Source organism: Pleurodeles waltl, chromosome 8 (genome assembly GCF_031143425.1).
Source record: "Pleurodeles waltl isolate 20211129_DDA chromosome 8, aPleWal1.hap1.20221129, whole genome shotgun sequence".
In the NCBI taxonomy this organism is placed as follows: domain Eukaryota; kingdom Metazoa; phylum Chordata; class Amphibia; order Caudata; family Salamandridae; genus Pleurodeles; species Pleurodeles waltl.
This window is the reverse complement of record NC_090447.1, coordinates 69230954-69250379: the sequence shown is the minus strand read 5'-3', so window position 1 is coordinate 69250379 and position 19426 is coordinate 69230954. Positions and strand designations below refer to the sequence as shown.

The 19426-nt window shown below is 47.8% G+C and overlaps 1 protein-coding gene across 10 annotated transcripts in view; it reads left to right on the top strand.

Moving 5' to 3' along the window:
- The window catches only part of STIM1 (stromal interaction molecule 1), a 390030-nt gene that overhangs the window by 252553 nt on the left and 118051 nt on the right, over positions 1-19426 (top strand). For all 10 annotated transcript variants that reach the window (XM_069203714.1, XM_069203711.1, XM_069203713.1 and 7 more), the window contains 2 exons: positions 7358-7469; positions 16323-16438. In XM_069203714.1, coding sequence (XP_069059815.1) covers positions 7358-7469; positions 16323-16438 — 228 coding nt within the window. The remainder of the gene's footprint in view (positions 1-7357; positions 7470-16322; positions 16439-19426) is intronic.

Genomic DNA, 19426 nt, shown 5'->3' with positions numbered 1-19426 from the left:
TCCTCTGCCACCATCACCTCCCCCGCTGCACATCTGTTCTCCTCTGCCTCCATCACCCCCCATGCTGCACATCTGTTCTCCTCTGCCCCATCACCCCCTGCTGCACATCTGTTCTCCTCTGCCGCCATCACCCCCTGCTGCACATCTGTTCTCCTCTGCCTCCATCACCCCCTGCTGCACATCTGTTCTCCTCTGCCTCCATCACCCCCCCTGCTGCACATCTGCTCTCCTCTGCCTCATCACCTCCCCCCGCTGCACATCTGTTCTCCTCTGCCTCCATCACCCCCCCTGCTGCACATCTGTTCTCCTCTGCCTCCATCAACCCTCCCTGCTGCACAGCTGTTCTTCTCTCCCTCCCTCTACCCAACCTCTTTGCACTTTGGCCTGGAACTCTCCCTACCTGGAGGCGGACGAGCCAGCACATGAACAGTGGGAGCCGAGCCAAAGGTCTGCAGGGGTCTTAGAGCCTGTTCACGAGCCGAGCCCTGGAAACATTTTGCGTTTAAATCCTGCAGCAAACACCATGTTCGGTTGAGGCAAGCTGTCTTCAAAATTCAAAAAAACATATTTCTTTAACAGATGAAAGCTTTTCAGCTTTGTACGGTTTTTGTTTCTTTGCAGCGCGAAGTATTTATTGAAAGATAGTTTATACACAGAAACTAACACACATTCCTGCCCCGATGACAGTGAGTGAACTAAGGGGCGTCAGTTCTCATGGGTACCCCAGATGTGGCCTCCATTCTTATACACAGAACAACATTATAGTTACTTTAATCAAACACGAGAGGTTTTTGCACAGCGCACACCCTGACCCCATGTGTTTGAAGGGGCTCAGATATGCGATAATGAACAGATAGGATGTTCCGTAACAAACTATTTGCCTACGATCACACAGTTGAGTCGAGCGGGGATCCGGGATTGATCCCATATTTTTCAGCTGCGTGGCGGGCAGATCCGCGTCTAGGTGGGTATCTCTTTCTGACATCAACTGTCAGTGCTTGTCCTCAGTTTCCGGAAGACGATATTAGTGCGCGGGGGGGGGGGGGGGCAGGGGCAGGGAGACTCCACAATTTATTTTTAGCAGTCTCACACAGCACAAACTTTCCCACGGAAGTGCTAGCCCCCCCACAACAAGCACAGGCTACTTCACACTTTGTTTAAGAAACGGGGAGTTTCGCCAGATTTGCAGGACGCAGAGTCCAGGCCAGATGCGAGCCTGGTCCCCCAGGGTACAAGGCCTCATTTCTAGTCCCTAAGCCCTATGTCCTCCTGTGAGAGCTCAGTTCACCAAAAAGCCAGGGGTGGCGGAAGTGACATCACATGCCCTTTGACCTTCACTTTCTATATACATTCACACATACACTCAGTCCAACATAAACAACCCCTGCAAACGCGCACACAAATTATACTTAAAATATTTTTTCACTTACCTCAGCTGTCAAAAAGTGACCTTCCAGCTAATTGTACTACATTTCTATTACAACAGTCGTTATAATCTAACATTATTTACTACGAATGTAATAAAAACTTGATAGAAAATAAGGGGAGCGGAGCCCCAACAGACGTCCATCAGGAGGAGCTGCCCCTGTGTACGAGAGACTGAAACTGCCTCCTCTGAGGCCAGGGGTCGCAAAGGCAGTGCCAGGGGTCGCAAGGGGAAAGCCAGGGGTCGCAGCTGAGACCCCCATATGATGTCCGTGGCTCGAGCTGAGCCGCTCGTGCCTGGCTCGAGCTTTCAGGGGCTCGCTGATCGCTATCCCTCCCTCGCCTCTCTTCCTCACTCTCACCATTTCACCAGACCGACCCTCACCCTCCCTCTACCTCACTCCTCCCCTCTGCATCACTTTCCTCCCACTGTATACTTCTGTGCCTCATGTTTTTTTTTCTGTTCTGTCTGCCTCATTCCTCTCTTTCTGAGGCACAGCCGTGCCTCTATCTGGCTCTCTCTCACCCCTCTCTCATCCTTTCCCTTCTGTGTGTTTCCTCTCTACCTCTGCTGGTCTCTCCTTTCAGCTTCCCCCCTTCATCACCTCTGTCTCTTCCTCACAGCTCGCTCTCAGCTCTGCGCCTCTCCCTACCCCACTCTCCTATTCTCTAATACACTGCACTTCAGCACATCTCTCTCCTCGCCCTTCCCCTCTCTTCTTCTCTTCTGTCTCCCGTTTCTTCAGTTCTCTAGAACTTCCTCTTGTTGACTCCTCTCTTTCTCTCCAACTCCTGACCCTCTTCCCCTCTCTGCACCTTTCTCTCTCTTTCTCTCTCTCCCTCTCTCCCTCTTCCTCTCCCTTTCTCTCTCCCCCTCTCTCTCTCCCTCTTCCTCTCCATTTCTCTCTGTCTCTCTCCCTCTCTCTCTATCTCTCCCTCTATCTCTCCCTCTCTCTCTCTCTCTCCCTCCCTCCCTCCCCTCGAGTCACCCCTTCTTCTGGAACCTTTCCTCGGTGCCCTTTGGATTCCTTCCACCCCTCTCGCTCCCTCACCAGAGGCGGGGGGCGCCGAGTAGTAAGGTGGGGAGTGAGGGAGAGCGGGTGGGGTACGTGGTGGGGCGTAAGGAAATAGAAGCTTGCCCCACTTCTCTAGATGAGGCTGTGAATGTAGTGACTCGGAGCTTCTCAGGGTCCGCACTTCCTTCGAGTTAAAGGCCCCTGTCTTCGAAGGTGAAAAGCCTGGGCATCTCAGGTTCACTCGAGTGGTAAATGACGGCTCCGCAGTCCACCACTAGTGCGCGTATTCTTTGTGGAATGCTAAACAGCTACTGTTGTAGTGCCTTGCATGGTTTAGAACAGAACCTTTCTGGCTCCCCGAGTACTCCGCGTCAGCGTGTGGCGTAATCGTTACAAAGTAACGTATGAATGCTTGGTTTAGAATGTTGGCGTTCACAGATACACGCAGAGGAATAGAGGCGTGTGATTTACAGCTCCGTGTGTGGCCTAGTTATTCAGCGGGTACCAGGCTGGGGAAGACGCTACAACTGTTATATGACGCATCCTGAACTCCCGTAATCCTAATGGATGCGGACATGAAATATCACCACTGAGAGAACGGTCAGAACTCTCAGTTCACTCACTACGCCACCTACAGATCCCTGTCAGTGAGTTACGGACCTACTGCAGAGATCTGTCTGTGCCCTACAGGTCACGCATGCCTTAAATGTACATGTCCTGTGACGGGTTAAAGCTTGCACTAGACTTCCCGTTGCTGTTCTCCAGGGAATGGAATATTACACTTGCGGCCTTCCGTGAGGAAGGGACTCGTCTTTGCTGCTGCCTTCCGATACCTGTTCTGTGAAGAAACAAAGCTTGCATCGCTGGTGCGATTTGTACCTGCCCTGTGACAGGGGAAGCTTGTCCTGCTGCTGTCCCAGCTCTACCTGTCTTGGGATTGAGGGAAGCTTGCACTGTTTCTGCCCAGGGTGTATCCGTTCTATGAAAAGGTGGTTCCCACCGCTGTTGCCACATCTCATGGAAAACCAACATTTTGAATGCACTTGCATAAAAACCCAGGCCAGTCTTGAAGACTATTATTTCAATCCCAGCTTCATCAATCTGTGTTACCCTGGTCAATCACTTTTCTACACTGTTCCTCCTTTTCCCTGATCATCACATTTGACAGTACCTTGAAATAATTCAGTTCAGAGCATGCACTGCACAATCATCTTTTATGTAGATGTTTTTTAGACTATATTGTTGCTGCACCTATAATATTAAAGGCCTTGCACCAGAGGCACACATCAACTGATTTGCCCCTTGGGAGTCAAATAAACTTGCCTTGAGGGCAGATGGGAGAAGAAGGTGAAGCTCATCTAGGATCTGAATTGCATAATGTCTATTCAGGAAACCGGGTTTTAATCCCGGCTTCCCAGCTTGTCACTAAATTGTGTGACCCTAGGTAATTACTTTTCTTCACTGTGACTCCTTTCTCGTGTTCCTCACATTTAAGGACACCTTGAAATAGTTCAGTTCAGAATGCACACTGTACAAAAACCTCTCTTGTATATGGTTTAATAGACCACAATGTTAATCCATCTATAAGAACAAAGGCTTATATACGATAAACAGGCCAATTAACATGTATGTTAAGTCATGAACAAATTTGTCAGGGCAGAAGGGGTGTTTTTCACTACTTTTAATAAATGCCACTCAGCACAGTGTTATGATCTGTTTTGTTAAAGTGAAGCCATCCAAAGTACACAATTTGTAATTGAATGGTTTGTACTTTAGCTGCTAATAAAGTACTAGACAGTGACATTTGCAGAAGGCTGGGAGGGTGAGACTGAGCTAAATGCTGCTCTCCTCAGCCTTCACAACAGTGCATTACCAGACAGGATGGAACACAGGCGGAGTGTTGGTGCAGGCCTGCGGGGTGTTGGTGCAGGCCTGCGGGGTGTTGGTGCAGGCCTGCGGGGTGTTGGTGCAGGCCGGCGGGGTGTTGGTGCAGGCCGGCGGGGTGTTGGTGCAGGCCTGCGGGGTGTTGGTGCAGGCCTGCGGGGTGTTGGTGCAGGCCGGCGGGGTCTCGGTGCAGGCCGGCGGGGTCTCGGTGCAGGCCGGCGGGGTCTCGGTGCAGGCCGGCGGGGTCTCGGTGCAGGCAGGCGGGGTGTTGGTGCAGGTAGTGAGGCAACAGATGCTTGTGCATTGGGTCCGCGGCTCGTGCTCTCAAGGCTTATGCATGCTTGCAGTCCACGCCCACTCAGCTGCAACCGTGGCTTGACAGTATGGGCATGGAATGTTTCATAAAGAAACCTGTGGTTACAATGACCCACCCTGTGAAACCTGCTGCTGGTGCTGACAGCCCACGTCGTGCGGCCTTGGAAAATTTGCTCTGCCTTCCCTGACTCTCCTTCTGACATTGATGAATACGCTATACAGACCAATAACTGTTTGACAATATTTCATGTGTGGTGATGGAAAAGAGAAGCAAAGTCCCTTGGTCGACATCCCACTTTTTTATAGTATTGTCGTAGGGAGACACCAGTAAAATCACCACCATAAAAATGTATTATACATCTGATAGTTTAAGAAAAGGAGAGCATAAATATTGACACGAGGGACATAGCCTCCCCCAAGCTAGGTACCGGTAACTAGGAGAATGCACTACTATCGAACAGTAGGACTCTGTCACTACCCCGTGGCAAATGTGAAAACTACCAATGAAGCATACCATGATAGCTGGGTGAGGGTTTACCTTTCTATATGGACACACAAATGTATAGTAATTTCGTGAGAGCCTTGACTGTTTATGGTGTGGCTTGATGGCACGGCTGTCGCCAGACTATTATGTGATCCTCACTTGAGAGGGGCTTAGGCTCCGCCCACATGTTGGGAGCTAGGAGTGCATGTTTTGATTGGACAGAGGTTGAATACTCCTGCATGTCCTCCACACAGCTGTGATCATTTCATTTATTTATCCACATGCCTAACCTTGAACCTTCAAGGGCACACACATAACACGGGGATGCTATTAAAGTGTTTTTAGATAACTAAGTAATTTATGCTGTTTTTCTGTGGCAGCAGCACAGATGGGAGGAGGACAGTCATTAACCTACAACAAATTTTGTGCCTGGCTTGACAGTGCAACTGTCATGTGACCTTTTAACCTACACCAATATTATTCTACAGTTTCTAGCTTCCACACAAATTAATATCTATTCTCGTGCTATTTACTTGTAATGCTTCGAATTACCATACCACATTCCTATAAAGCCAGACCTGTTGGCATTGCCAGTGCTTCTTTTCCCATGAGGTGTGTACCTCTTGTATATTTAACTGTTTACAGCAAAGCATAAACCAGTGCTTTGATGCCTTACCCTCTCTCTTTACTGCGCTAGCTTTCTGTGTTGTATCTGTCTTTTATGTGGGATTGAATTGCTATGTTGCTTCTGTTACTGTCACCTGTCCTTTGTTTACGTTTTTCATTTTTGGAAGGTTGTGTTGCTGCTGTGTGTTGTGTTATTGTGTTGTGAGATCAGAATAAACCTTTCCATTCCACAAGGACAAAACCATTGTCACTGCCAATGTTTGTTTTAGTGCTCGATGTGAGTGAAAATAACTGAGCAGTGTTTCAGATGGCATAGATAATGTAATTTTTTTACACTTAGCTGACAAGTGTCTTCGTGTCATGTAAAAGACCTAAACCAATTCTGGCGTTTTAGCTAACAGCACTTTGCATGCTCGGATTTTGAGCCCATAATGAAAGTCTTTAAAGCAAAACTACAAGCCCCAGAATTCAACCTGGCGCTGAGTGAAAAGTGAGGAAGGGCTCATGATATCATATGCCATAGTGCCAGTTGGCAGCCTTGTGAAATGCAAAATAAAATGTAGCTCCTGACCGGCCCGCCTTTGCTTTTTTTATAACCAATCCTGGGTTAAACAACCGGAGGTGAGCGGGTAGAGATGGCCTTTCGAATGCAAATAAGACCATATCACTTCTAATGGGGTAACATTGACACCCCTTGAAACCCCAGCATGCTAAAAAATATGTATATGGGTGTGAGAAAAGGCATTGAAAAAGGAAAAACCCAGGAGCGACTCACGTGGCTGTGTGGGGCATGGGGTGGGGACGTTGTGGAGGGGGCGGGGGTGGGGTGGGGTGTACAGGAAAAAAATAATTAAATAATAATAATAAAAAAAGTACCTCTGCTCCCGCGCCATTCGCCGCTCATCTCCTGTTGCTGCTGCAGGCACAGGCTCCAAGCCTGCCCTCCACCAATCGGCGTCAGGATTGGCTGGGAGCGCCAGCCAGGGCGCTCCCAGGCAGACTCTCTCCAGCCCAGCAACCATGTTCCTGGGCTGTAGAGAGCCTACGGCGCATGTGTGTTTTGCCAGCCCGAGACGGCCGGCCAAACACACATGCGCTCTGAAGGGAGTGCACAGAGCACTCCCCTCGGCTCGTCACCCCCAATGCCCCGCCCCTTTTACACAGAAAGGATAATAAACAGAATTTATTTTCCTTTTCGGTGTAAAAGGATTTGCAGCGGTTGCTGCTGGCGGGGGTGAAGCTCATACGAAGGAGCCGCGCATGGAAAAAGCATGGGCTGGCACCCCTCTTCCTGGGCAGAGTTTGGAGCTCCCTGCCATGAACAGACGCAGCATGTGCTGCAGTTGCTGCCCCACGCCGGCCTCCAGTGGCACGCATTGGTGCACTTCTGCTGCCCTATTACCAGGATGTCAATGGTGAAATGTTTATTTTTGACCGTGTCCAAAGGATGCTACCATCGTTCACTGATTACTGTAAAAATGCCTCTTTCTGTGGTGCATGGCTGCGTGGTGAAACAGCTGCAGCGACGCTATTCACTGCATGCTTCACGCAAGGGTGCTAGACTCGGCGCAGGAGCTCACGGGTGTTTGTGCTTTGTTCCCTACAGTGTATAACTGGACGGTGGAGGAGGTGGTCCAGTGGTTAATCACCTACGTGGAGCTTCCGCAGTATGAAGAAACCTTCCGCAAGCTGCAGCTCAGCGGACACGCCATGCCCAGGTGAGTGCTCTCTGTGCCCACTTCAGGTCACTAGTATGCACTCAGTTCAGTACTGCTGTGCCCAGTTCAGTGGGCGCCCTATGTCCAGATCAGTACTCGCTGTGCTAGGTTCAGTGGGCACCCTATGCCCAGGTCAGTACTCGCTGTGCTAGGTTCAGTGGGCGCCCTATGCCCAGGTCCCTACTTGCTGTGCTAAGGTCAGTGGGCGCCCTATGTCCAGATCAGTACTCCCTGTGCTAGGTTCAGTGGGCACCCTATGCCCAGGTCAGTACTCGCTGTGTTAGGTTCAGTGGGCACCCTATGCCCAGGTCAGTACTCGCTGTGCTAGGTTCAGTGGGCGCCCTATGCCCAGGTCCCTACTTGCTGTGCTAAGTTCAGTGGGTGCTCTGTGCCCAGATCAGTACTCGCTGTGCTAGGTTCAGTGGGCACCCTATGCCCAGGTCAGTACTCGCTGTGCTAGGTTCAGTGGGCGCCCTATGCCCAGGTCCCTACTTGCTGTGCTAGTGGGTGCTCTGTGCCCAGGTCAGTACCCGCTGTGCTAAGTTCAGTGGGCTCCCTATACCCAGGTCAGTGCTCGCTTTGCTAAGTTCAGTGGGTACCCTATGCCCACGTCAGTGCTCACTGTGCTAAGTTCAGTGGGTGCTCTGTGCCCAGGTCAGTACCCACTGTGCTAAGTTCAGTGGGCGTCCTATGCACAGGTCAGTAATTGCTATGCTAAGTTCAGTGGGCGTCCTATGCCATGTTCAGGACTCTCTGTGCTACGTTCAGTGGGCGTCCTATGTGCAGGTCAGTGCTTGCTGTGCTAGGTTCAGTGGGCACCCTATGCCCAGGTCAGTACTCGCTGTGGTAAGGTCAATGGGCACCCTATGCCCAGGTCCCTACTTGCTGTGCTAAGTTCAGTGGGTTCTCTGTGCCCAGGTCAGTACCCGCTGTGCTAAGTTCAGTGGGCGCCCTATACCATGTTCAGGACTCGCTTTGCTAAGTTCGCGAATGCAAGCTGCAGGATCGCTCTTGACACAAGCATCCTACATACATGTGCACACATCCACAGGTCTTGCATATGCCCACACAGATCTGTTTATTTGAGTAATTGTACATGATTGATAAAACACCAGAAAGTTAACTGCACTCTTGGGTGCCTTAAAGCGATGATGTACAGGGTGGACCCGGGATGGCCAAATCCATGCCAGAGTTTCAGGATAACCGTTGACCACATAAAGTGGCTCACTTTAGAATCATTGCTTGTGAATATATTTTACCTGGATATCCTCAACATCTGGCATGGAACATCCTTCCGGGACCTACGTTGGGCGCCCCTGCTCTCAACGCATTCACAGTTACTTGGTATTTTCCAACATAATTTGAAGGGCCACAGCAAGGGGGTTTCAAACCTTGTGTAAAAACCAGGCCAATTAGCTTTACAGGCCAAGCTCCCCAGGTGCCAGCACCTGGCAGGTAGACATAGGTGTATGGGATCAGGGGGAGCCAGTCCAGAGTTTTATTGGGAAACATTTTCTGTGTGAGGTTATTAAAGTGTGCACCTCTGCTGTTCTTTCCCATTGTTACCCCAAATATCTGCCCATCCCATGATTACTCACCAGTCTCTTTGTCCAGTTTGCAGTATCTAGTACCTGGGCCTGGAAGGAACCTAACACAGCAGGTTGTTTGCTGACAGCAAGAAAAAATAAAAGCTCATTAGCCAATCAGTAGCCAATCACTAGACTCCTTTACCACTGAAATATTCTGCAAACTGCCTGTGTGGATGTAGAGGTGGGAGGAGTGCAGTGCACAAGTCACTTTTGATGGCCTCTCATTTAACAAGATCATAGGGTTCCTTTTGCTGTATCCCACCTCTTACTGGGCCCCTTACACATGTGCAAATTGGCCAAAGACTCCCAGCCACTGACAAAATAGAAACAAGGCAGTGAGTGGACAGGTCACCTGTGCCTTGAATTGAGCAGATATTGACTGCAGAAAGCTTCACTAGAGTAGATAAAGGACATTCACACCCATATTATTTATTTTCATTATTTGGTTGACATCATGGTTCAAGGGGAACACCCAGATGAACAAAAACACCTTCCCCATGCTTGCGGAAAGCTTATGTCCAGGTTCCAAAGCCCCACTCAAGCCACGCAGATCTTGGAAGAGTCAGCCAAAATGGACTTCAGGCTGCCATTTTGTGTCCCTCAGATCTTCATGTTCGATGGCATCTGTCGCTGTAGATACGCATGTTCTGCAATAGCTCGCCATCTGGTGTTGGGCCGGAGTGTTACAAGTTGTTTTTCTTCGAAGAAGTCTTTCGAGTCACGGGACCGAGTGACTCCTCCTTTTGTCTCCATTGCGCATGGGCGTCGACTCCATCTTCGATTGTTTTTTTTCCGCCATCGGGTTCGGACGTGTTCCTGTCGCTCCGAGTTTCGGAACAGAAAAAATAGTTAATTTCGGAAGATTTTCGTCGGTATTGTTGCGTTCGGGATCGGCGTACTTACATTCAACACCGCATCGAAGATCGAAGAGCTCCGGTGCCCTTCGGGGTAGTTTTTCGATCCTCCGTCGGGGCCTTGTCGGCCCGACCGCGTGCTGAGGAACGCCGATGGAACGGACCCCTTTCCGTTTCTGCCCCAAATGCCACAATAAATACCCCTACACAGACCAACACTTGGTCTGCAACCTGTGCCTGTCACCTGAGCACAGCGAAGACACCTGCGAGGCCTGTCGTGCGTTCCGGTCCCGAAAAACACTCCGAGACCGTCGAGCCAGAAGACTTCAAATGGCGTCCGCACCGACAGCCCGACGGGAGTTCGAGGAACAGGAAGAGGAAGGTACCTTCTCGATCCAAGACTCAGACTCCGAAGGATTCGACGATACACAAACCGTGAGTAAGACGTCGAAAACCACACAAAGAAACATTTACAAGGCCCAGGGGACGCCACTGCCACCAGGCCATGGCTCAACCCATAAAATCGGTGACCGACCGTCGGCACCGAAAAAGGCCCAAACGGTGCCGAGATCGTCCGACTCCGGTCGAGACACCGGCACGCAGCCTTCTCGGGACCGAGAAAGTGCTGGAGACAAGCCTCGACACCGAGATGCCGGTGTGGACACGGCTCGACGCCGAGACAGCGGCACCGAAACAGATCGACGCCGAGAGGTTTCGGCCCCGAAAAGGAAAAAAGTCACCTCGGAGCCGAAAAAACACGCAGACAAAGTTTCGATGCCGAAACAAACTGCAAGCGACCCAGCTTCAGGCTCTTATACAGAAGAGCACTCGCTAACCTCCCAAATGCAGAAGCATAGGTTTGAGGAAGAGCTACAAGCAACTGATGCGGACCATACGCAAAAGCGTATCTTCATTCAGCAGGGGACAGGAAAAATAAGCACCCTTCCCCCCATTAGGAGAAAGAGAAGGTTGGAGTTCCAGACGGAACAAGCACCACAACCAAAAGTGGTGAAAAGAGTTACACCACCACCCTCTCCTCCGCCCGTGATTAACGTTTCACCAGCACAAACGCCATCACACTCCCCAGCTCACACCACCATGAGCCAGGGTGACCAAGACCAGGACGCATGGGACCTATACGACGCCCCAGTGTCAGATAACAGCCCAGAGGCATACCCTACAAAACCATCTCCACCAGAAGACAGCACCGCGTACTCTCAGGTGGTGGCTAGAGCAGCACAATTTCACAACGTAAGCCTCCACTCAGAACAGGTCGAGGATGATTTCTTGTTCAACACACTCTCCTCCACCCACAGCTCCTACCAAAGCCTGCCTGTGCTCCCTGGTATGCTCCGGCACGCAAAAGACATATTTAAGGACCCGGTCAAAAGTAGGGCAATCACACCAAGGGTGGAAAAAAAGTATAAGCCGCCTCCTACGGACCCGGCTTTCATCACAACACAGCTGCCACCAGACTCTGTTGTTGTAGGAGCAGCTAGAAAAAGGGCCAACTCTCACACATCTGGAGATGCACCACCCCCAGATAAAGAAAGCCGCAAGTTTGATGCAGCTGGTAAGAGAGTCGCAGCACAAGCTGCAAACCAGTGGCGCATCGCGAACTCCCAGGCACTACTTGCGCGCTATGACAGAGCCCACTGGGACGAGATGCAACATCTCATTGAACATCTGCCCAAAGACTTCCAAAATAGGGCAAAACAAGTGGTTGAGGAGGGACAGGCCATCTCCAACAACCAGATCCGCTCCTCCCTGGACGCTGCAGATACAGCTGCACGGACAATTAATACATCTATAACTATCAGAAGGCATGCATGGCTCCGAACGTCTGGATTTAAACCAGAGATTCAACAAGCAGTTCTCAATATGCCTTTTAATGAAAAAGAACTGTTCGGTCCAGAAGTGGACACAGCGATTGAGAAACTCAAAAAAGATACGGACACTGCCAAAGCCATGGGCGCACTCTACTCCCCGCAGAGCAGAGGGAATTACAGCTCATTCCGTAAAACGCCCTTTCGAGGGGGGTTTCGGGGTCAAAGCACACAAGCCAGCACCTCACAAGCCACACCGTCCAGTTACCAAGGACAGTATAGAGGAGGTTTTCGGGGACAATATAGAGGAGGGCAATTCCCTAGAAATAGAGGAAGATTCCAAAGCCCCAAAACCCCTACTACTAAACAGTGACTCACATGTCACTCACCCCCTCCACACAACACCAGTGGGGGGACGAATAGGTCATTATTACAGAGCATGGGAGAAAATCACTACAGACACTTGGGTTCTAGCAATTATCCAACATGGTTACTGCATAGAATTTCTACAGTTCCCTCCAAACATACCACCAAAAGCACAAAATTTAACAACACACCATTCCAATCTCCTAGAGATAGAAGTGCAGGCACTATTGCAAAAGAATGCAATCGAATTAGTGCCAAACACACAAATAAACACAGGAGTTTACTCACTGTACTTTCTGATACCAAAGAAGGACAAAACACTGAGACCAATCCTAGACCTCAGAGTAGTCAACACTTTCATCAAATCAGACCACTTCCACATGGTCACACTACAAGAAGTATTGCCATTGCTAAAGCTGCACGACTACATGGCAACTTTAGACCTCAAGGATGCTTATTTCCATATACCAATACACCCATCGCACAGGAAATACCTAAGGTTTGTATTCAAAGGAATACATTACCAATTCAAGGTACTGCCTTTCGGATTAACAACCGCACCAAGAGTCTTTACCAAATGTCTAGCGGTAGTCGCTGCACACATCAGAAGACAGCAAATACATGTGTTCCCATATCTAGACGACTGGCTAATCAAGGCCCATTCGTTAATAGAGTGCTCAAATCACACAAATCATATCATACAAACCCTCTTCAAACTAGGGTTCACCGTCAATTTCACAAAATCCAAAATTCGGCCACGCAAGGTACAACAATACCTGGGAGCCATAATAGACACATCAAAAGGAGTAGCCACTCCAAGTCCACAAAGAATTCAAAATTTCAACACCATCATACAACGCATGTATCCAACACAAAAGATACAAGCAAAGATGGTATTACAACTCCTAGGCATGATGTCATCATGCATAGCCATTGTCCCAAACGCAAGACTGCACATGAGGCCCTTACAACAATGCCTAGCATCACAGTGGTCTCAAGCACAGGGTCACCTTCTAGATCTGGTGTTAATAGACCGCCAAACTTACCTCTCGCTTCTGTGGTGGAACAACATAAATTTAAACAAGGGGCGGCCTTTCCAAGACCCAGTGCCACAATACGTAATAACAACAGATGCTTCCATGACAGGGTGGGGAGCACACCTCGATCAACACAGCATACAAGGACAATGGAACGTACATCAAACAAAACTGCATATCAATCACCTAGAACTTCTTGCAGTTTTTCAAGCACTAAAAGCTTTCCAACCAATAATAGTTCACAAATACATTCTCGTCAAAACAGACAACATGACAACAATGTATTATCTAAACAAGCAGGGAGGGACGCACTCCACGCAGTTAAGCCTGTTAGCACAAAAAATTTGGCATTGGGCAATTCACAACCAAATTCGCCTAATTGCACAGTTTATACCAGGGATACAAAATCAACTCGCAGACAATCTCTCTCGAGATCACCAACAGGTCCACGAATGGGAAATTCACCCCCAAATACTGAACACTTATTTCAAACTCTGGGGAACACCTCAGATAGACTTGTTTGCGACAAGGGAGAACGCAAAATGCCAAAACTTCGCATCCAGATACCCACACAAACAATCCCAAGGCAATGCCCTATGGATGAACTGGTCAGGGATATTTGCTTACGCTTTTCCTCCTCTCCCTCTCCTTCCTTACCTGGTAAACAAACTCAGTCAAAGCAAACTCAAACTCATATTGATAGCACCAACTTGGGCAAGGCAACCCTGGTACACAACGCTGCTAGACCTATCAGTGGTACCCTGCATCAAATTGCCCAACAGGCCAGATCTGTTGACACAGCACAACCAAAAGATCAGACACCCAGATCCAGCATCGCTGAATCTAGCAATCTGGCTCCTGAAATCCTAGAATTCGGGCACTTACAACTTACCCAAGAATGTATGGAAGTCATAAAACAAGCAAGAAGGCCATCCACCAGGCACTGCTATGCAAGTAAATGGAAGAGGTTTGTTTGCTACTGCCATATTAATCAAATACAACCATTACACACAACTCCAGAACATGTAGTGGGTTACTTGCTTCACTTACAAAAATCTAACCTAGCTTTCTCTTCCATTAAGATTCACCTTGCAGCAATATCTGCATACCTGCAGACTACCTATTCAACTTCCCTATATAAAATACCAGTCATTAAAGCATTCATGGAGGGCCTTAGGAGAATTATACCACCAAGAACACTACCTGTTCCTTCATGGAACCTAAATGTTGTCCTAACTAGACTTATGGGTCCACCTTTTGAACCCATGCACTCCTGCGACATACAGTTCCTAACCTGGAAGGTGGCATTTCTCATCGCCATTACTTCCCTGAGAAGAGTAAGCGAGATTCAGGCGTTTACTATACAGGAACCTTTTATACAACTACACAAAAATAAAGTCGTCCTAAGGACCAATCCTAAATTTTTGCCAAAGGTTATTTCACCGTTCCATCTAAATCAAACAGTGGAACTTCCGGTGTTCTTTCCACAGCCAGATACCGTAGCTGAAAGGGCACTACATACATTAGATGTCAAAAGAGCATTAATGTATTACATTGACAGAACAAAGAACATCAGAAAGACTAAACAACTCTTTATTGCATTTCAAAAACCTCATGCAGGAAACCCAATTTCAAAACAAGGTATAGCCAGATGGATAGTTAAATGCATCCAAATCTGCTACCTTAAAGCTAAACGACAGCTGCCCATTACACCAAGGGCACACTCAACCAGAAAGAAAGGTGCTACCATGGCCTTTCTAGGAAACATCCCAATGCAAGAAATATGTAAGGCAGCCACATGGTCTACGCCTCACACATTCACCAAGCATTACTGTGTAGACGTGTTATCCGCACAACAAGCCACAGTAGGTCAAGCTGTATTAAGGACATTATTTCAGACTACTTCCACTCCTACAGGCTGATCCACCGCTTTTGGGGAAATAACTGCTTACTAGTCTATTGCAGAACATGCGTATCTACAGCGACAGATGCCATCGAACTGAAAATGTCACTTACCCAGTGTACATCTGTTCGTGGCATCAGTCGCAGTAGATTCGCATGTGCCCACCCGCCTCCCCGGGAGCCTGTAGCAGTTTGGAAGTTACCTTCAATTATTTATATATGTATCATCTCAACCTTAAATAAGTGCATACTTAGTCACTCCATTGCATGGGCACTATTACTACAATTCAACTCCTACCTCACCCTCTGCGGGGAAAAACAATCGAAGATGGAGTCGACGCCCATGCGCAATGGAGACAAAAGGAGGAGTCACTCGGTCCCGTGACTCGAAAGACTTCTTCGAAGAAAAACAACTTGTAACACTCCGGCCCAACACCAGATGGCGAGCTATTGCAGAACATGCGAATCTACTGCGACTGATGCCACGAACAGATGTACACTGGGTAAGTGACATTTTCATTACTTGGCTAAAGAGTGCGCCTTGCACTTCTGCATCTTTTGCACAGAGAAATACGCTTTTAAGGCAGGGGGTGTAGGAGGATGGGGTCATCTACCACCATATCTCTTGTAAAGTGGCCAGGTGGACCACCACTGAGGGAGAAGCTGGCATTTTAAGTCTGCTTTTAACAGTAGCTTCTATGGCAGTGGTTCCCAACCTGTGGTCCGGGACCCCTGGGGGTCCGCGAAGCCTCGTCAGTGGGTCCGCGACTGCTTAGAAAATTAAATAATATTAACAGATTAGGTCACCATCTTTAAGTAATGGGTCAGTTGGGGGTCCCCGAATTACAATAATGATTCGGTGGGGTCCCCTTGTTCCAGTAATAACAAAGTAGGGGTCCACAGAAGTCAAAAGGTTGGGAACCGCTGTTCTATGGGATTCCCAAGTGATTGTCGCATGCCAACTCTCAGAAAGGTGTTGCTTGAGTTTGTCAGGTGGATCGTGCACAGTTCGTCCTCTGCAGGTCAGCAGCACTGGTTCAAGTGACCTTCCTTGAACGAGCCTGATGTGTTCTCAGGGACATAGTCTAGGGGTGCTGCACCTCTTCAGCAACATTGTCCGCCTGGATGTTTAGCTTGTTTTTGTGTAAAACGCTCATCTTGCATCTGGGTCAGAAAGGCATTGACTGTGTTGTAGTCTGTAGGCTACCAGCCCTGTGATTCATGGATTGGCACCTTCTGTGACCCATATTAGAAACACTCTCCTTCCTGCTTCCTACAGATTGGCAATAACCAACGCCACCATGACGGGGTCTGTTCTGAAGATGACCGACCGGAGCCACAGGCAGAAGTTGCAGTTGAAAGCGCTAGATACTGTGCTGTTTGGTCCCCCTCTGCGTGAGTAATTCTCAGTTATTTTATTGATAGGATGTTTGTGATGTTAATTGCGAGGAGTAAAAAGTTGACCACTTGCACAAGACTGTGACATCCGCCGTAACGGTGTTAACATGCTACTTTTACCGCTCAGTAAGATTCCCCATCCTAGCTGGTGTTATCGCAAGCCATCACTCCCCTCACGCCACTTGAGATCCGATCAGCGCAAGGCCTAATGGTGAAAATTTAAATCCATTTTAGATGTTAGAAGATGATCTCCTCAATTCCTGCTTGCACTTCACCATAAATGTCCAGCGTTGACCTACAGACTTGCAGCCATGCTAGACCTTTAGCATAATCACTGATGGTATCAAAGTCCCATTTATATAAATCATAATTAAATAAATCTTGTGCAAGTAGCCTGAAGATCTGACCTGGCTTTCACCTCTGTGGACCAGCTTGAGACACACACAAGCGCCACACAGTTCCTGTCTGTACTTGGCTGCTTGTCGGTCGCACCAGGTGCTTAAAGAGGGTTACAAATACTTTGGGTCCTTTGACCTTCAATACTAGAAAGCACCAGACTCTTCCACTCTACTAAGTTTTCCTCATTGGCTCCCAGTTCAGTTGAGAGTTGCTTTAGAGATTCTTGCAGTGTTTGATTCCCAAGGGCTCCTGCAGATTTGTGCCAAATGGCCTACTTTATGAGATACACTGTTGGTATGCCCTCTCATTTTGTAGAACCTCCAACTTTGCACTCTCCTGTAACTTACCACTACCCAGTGTTACCACCTGCCTTGAAGAAGTTGAAATTGAATTGTAACTCTTCTCAGTTGATGTAATTGTAAGGCATAGTAGGGGCCAAAGTCAAACTTTTGCCCAGGTCGAGGCTGAATAAAAAGGAGGTTTTGCCTTAATTTCTTTACATTATTTTTCAAGCTAAATATTTTGTGACAAATTTACAGTACGTAGATACTTAGCTATTTCAAGTTTACAATTTTTCATTAAAACTTTCACACTAAGTACTTTAAAAATGTCAAACGTCTGAGATGGGTTTGTTCCATAGGCTGCTAAAGAGTCCTCAGTTAGGCCAGCTTTGGGGTGCGCTGTGACGAATGAGCGCGGAGATGCCCCTTAGTTTGTTGGCTGCACAACACAAAAACCAAGGACACAACTGAGGCGTTATTATCTGATGTAGTGTTATTTTTATATATTAACCTTTGTCGTTTCCTTTAAAAACTACTGTTTGTGTATTAGCCACAACAATGACCCTATGAGACCAATAAGTATTCAGGGATAGTGAATTGTTCTCAATGTGTTTATTAGTAAGAATGCAGTGAATGGTGAAGTTAAACTGTTGTGCACACCTACCAACTTTTCTGCTGTATGTGAGCGATCTTCCCATTATTTAAGTTTAGCAGTTACCCTTCTTTCATTTCCTTTTTTATTTTAATTTTTTTAAACAAAGCATTCTTGACCTTCCAGCACTGTTCACAGGCTGTAGGTACGGCTACAGTCCCAGCGTTAAACTAATATTTCAAAGACATTGGTGTGATATGGCTCAGGTACTGAGCAGAAGCTCAGCCTCAAGGTCTTTCCTGTGTCTGCTGTGAATTACTTGGGGTAGTTACTCTTCTTCCAGTTAACTACAGCTTTTTTCCTATCATGTGGGGGTAACGTGGGCTCCAGAGAAGATCTGGAACACTGCCTTTACAGATCTGAAGTGTAATCCTGTAACCTAAGCAGCCTCATTAGAGCTTCATCCCCCGCCCTTCAGGTTCTTAAGTTAATTTTTTTATTTTTCCATCCTAGGAGTTTCTTATTTAAACATCTTGCAACTTGTGCTATTTGCTGCTAACCAAACTCTGCCACGCGTTGATGGTTTGTTGGAGGTTGCTGGTCACCACCAAGCTACCCTTTGTGTGAGAAACCTCCATCCAACTACCTCTTTTCCTCTCTCCAAAAATACATAAAGAATATCTCAATTTCTGGTAGCCTCTCTGGCATGCACAGGCTTTTTTGAACCTTTCGGACCAAGACGGCCATGCAGACATTTGTTGAAATCTCATAAAAAAACAAAGAAAATATGTTTTTCTCTTTCAGGTTAATTTCCTCTTCCTCACGTCTCCAGTCAGGCCCTGGTGCCAACTTTACTCCTAAAATGTGCTACTGTATCAGGGGCCTCCTCCTTGCCTACTCTGGCATCCTCTAGCCTCATTGCAAAGATGCTGTGGATACTGTGAGGGGTGCTAGGCTTTGTAGATCCCTGGCGACTCTCCTCCTCAAAGATTTTAGAAGTAGTCCCCTACTTTTCTACACAAGAGTCAGAAGCCCTGGGTCACACCTCCAACACCTATCACCTTCTCAGAGTAAGGGACAATGATCCATTTCTAGACTCTTGCACCCTAAGCTTGTTTTACCTCTAGACCTGTGTGCAGTGTAAAATCTAGCACAAGTAATGGAGCAATCTCTTGATCAAGAAGTCAGTGAGCATGTCTGTGTTTTTGGTGAGGGTATGTTACATCTTGGGACTAAACAGTCTTCTTCCTCAAAGGATGTCCATGGTCAACAAGGAGGACACTCTTCTGAATATTATATTCAAGATCTCGTTCTGCTCTTGATAAAGAGATGCTCTGCCCATCTGAAATTAAAAAAGGAATATGTCTCTTTCTTTAATGCGTGGCGATGTTAGAGTTCATTTCTCTCTAGAACTAACTAGAGTTCTACAGTGGGACAGTTGTATACCTCCCATCACCTTGTATTTCTTTTTGGCTGTTCTTTGGGTCTACACTGTTGCAGTATTCTGGCTAAAGGTGCTCAAAGGTGTTAAATCACGCTCTACCACTGCCCGGGAACATCTGTTACTTTTCGCAAGCAAACAATGAGAATTATTTGCCAATAAGACCTTATTTTCCATGTTTTCTGCAAACTTTATATGATGGATTGAAGTTCCTAGAGTTGTGCTGATTTGTACAAGGTTCATCTGTGCCATCTTTTCAGAGGTAGCTTGTG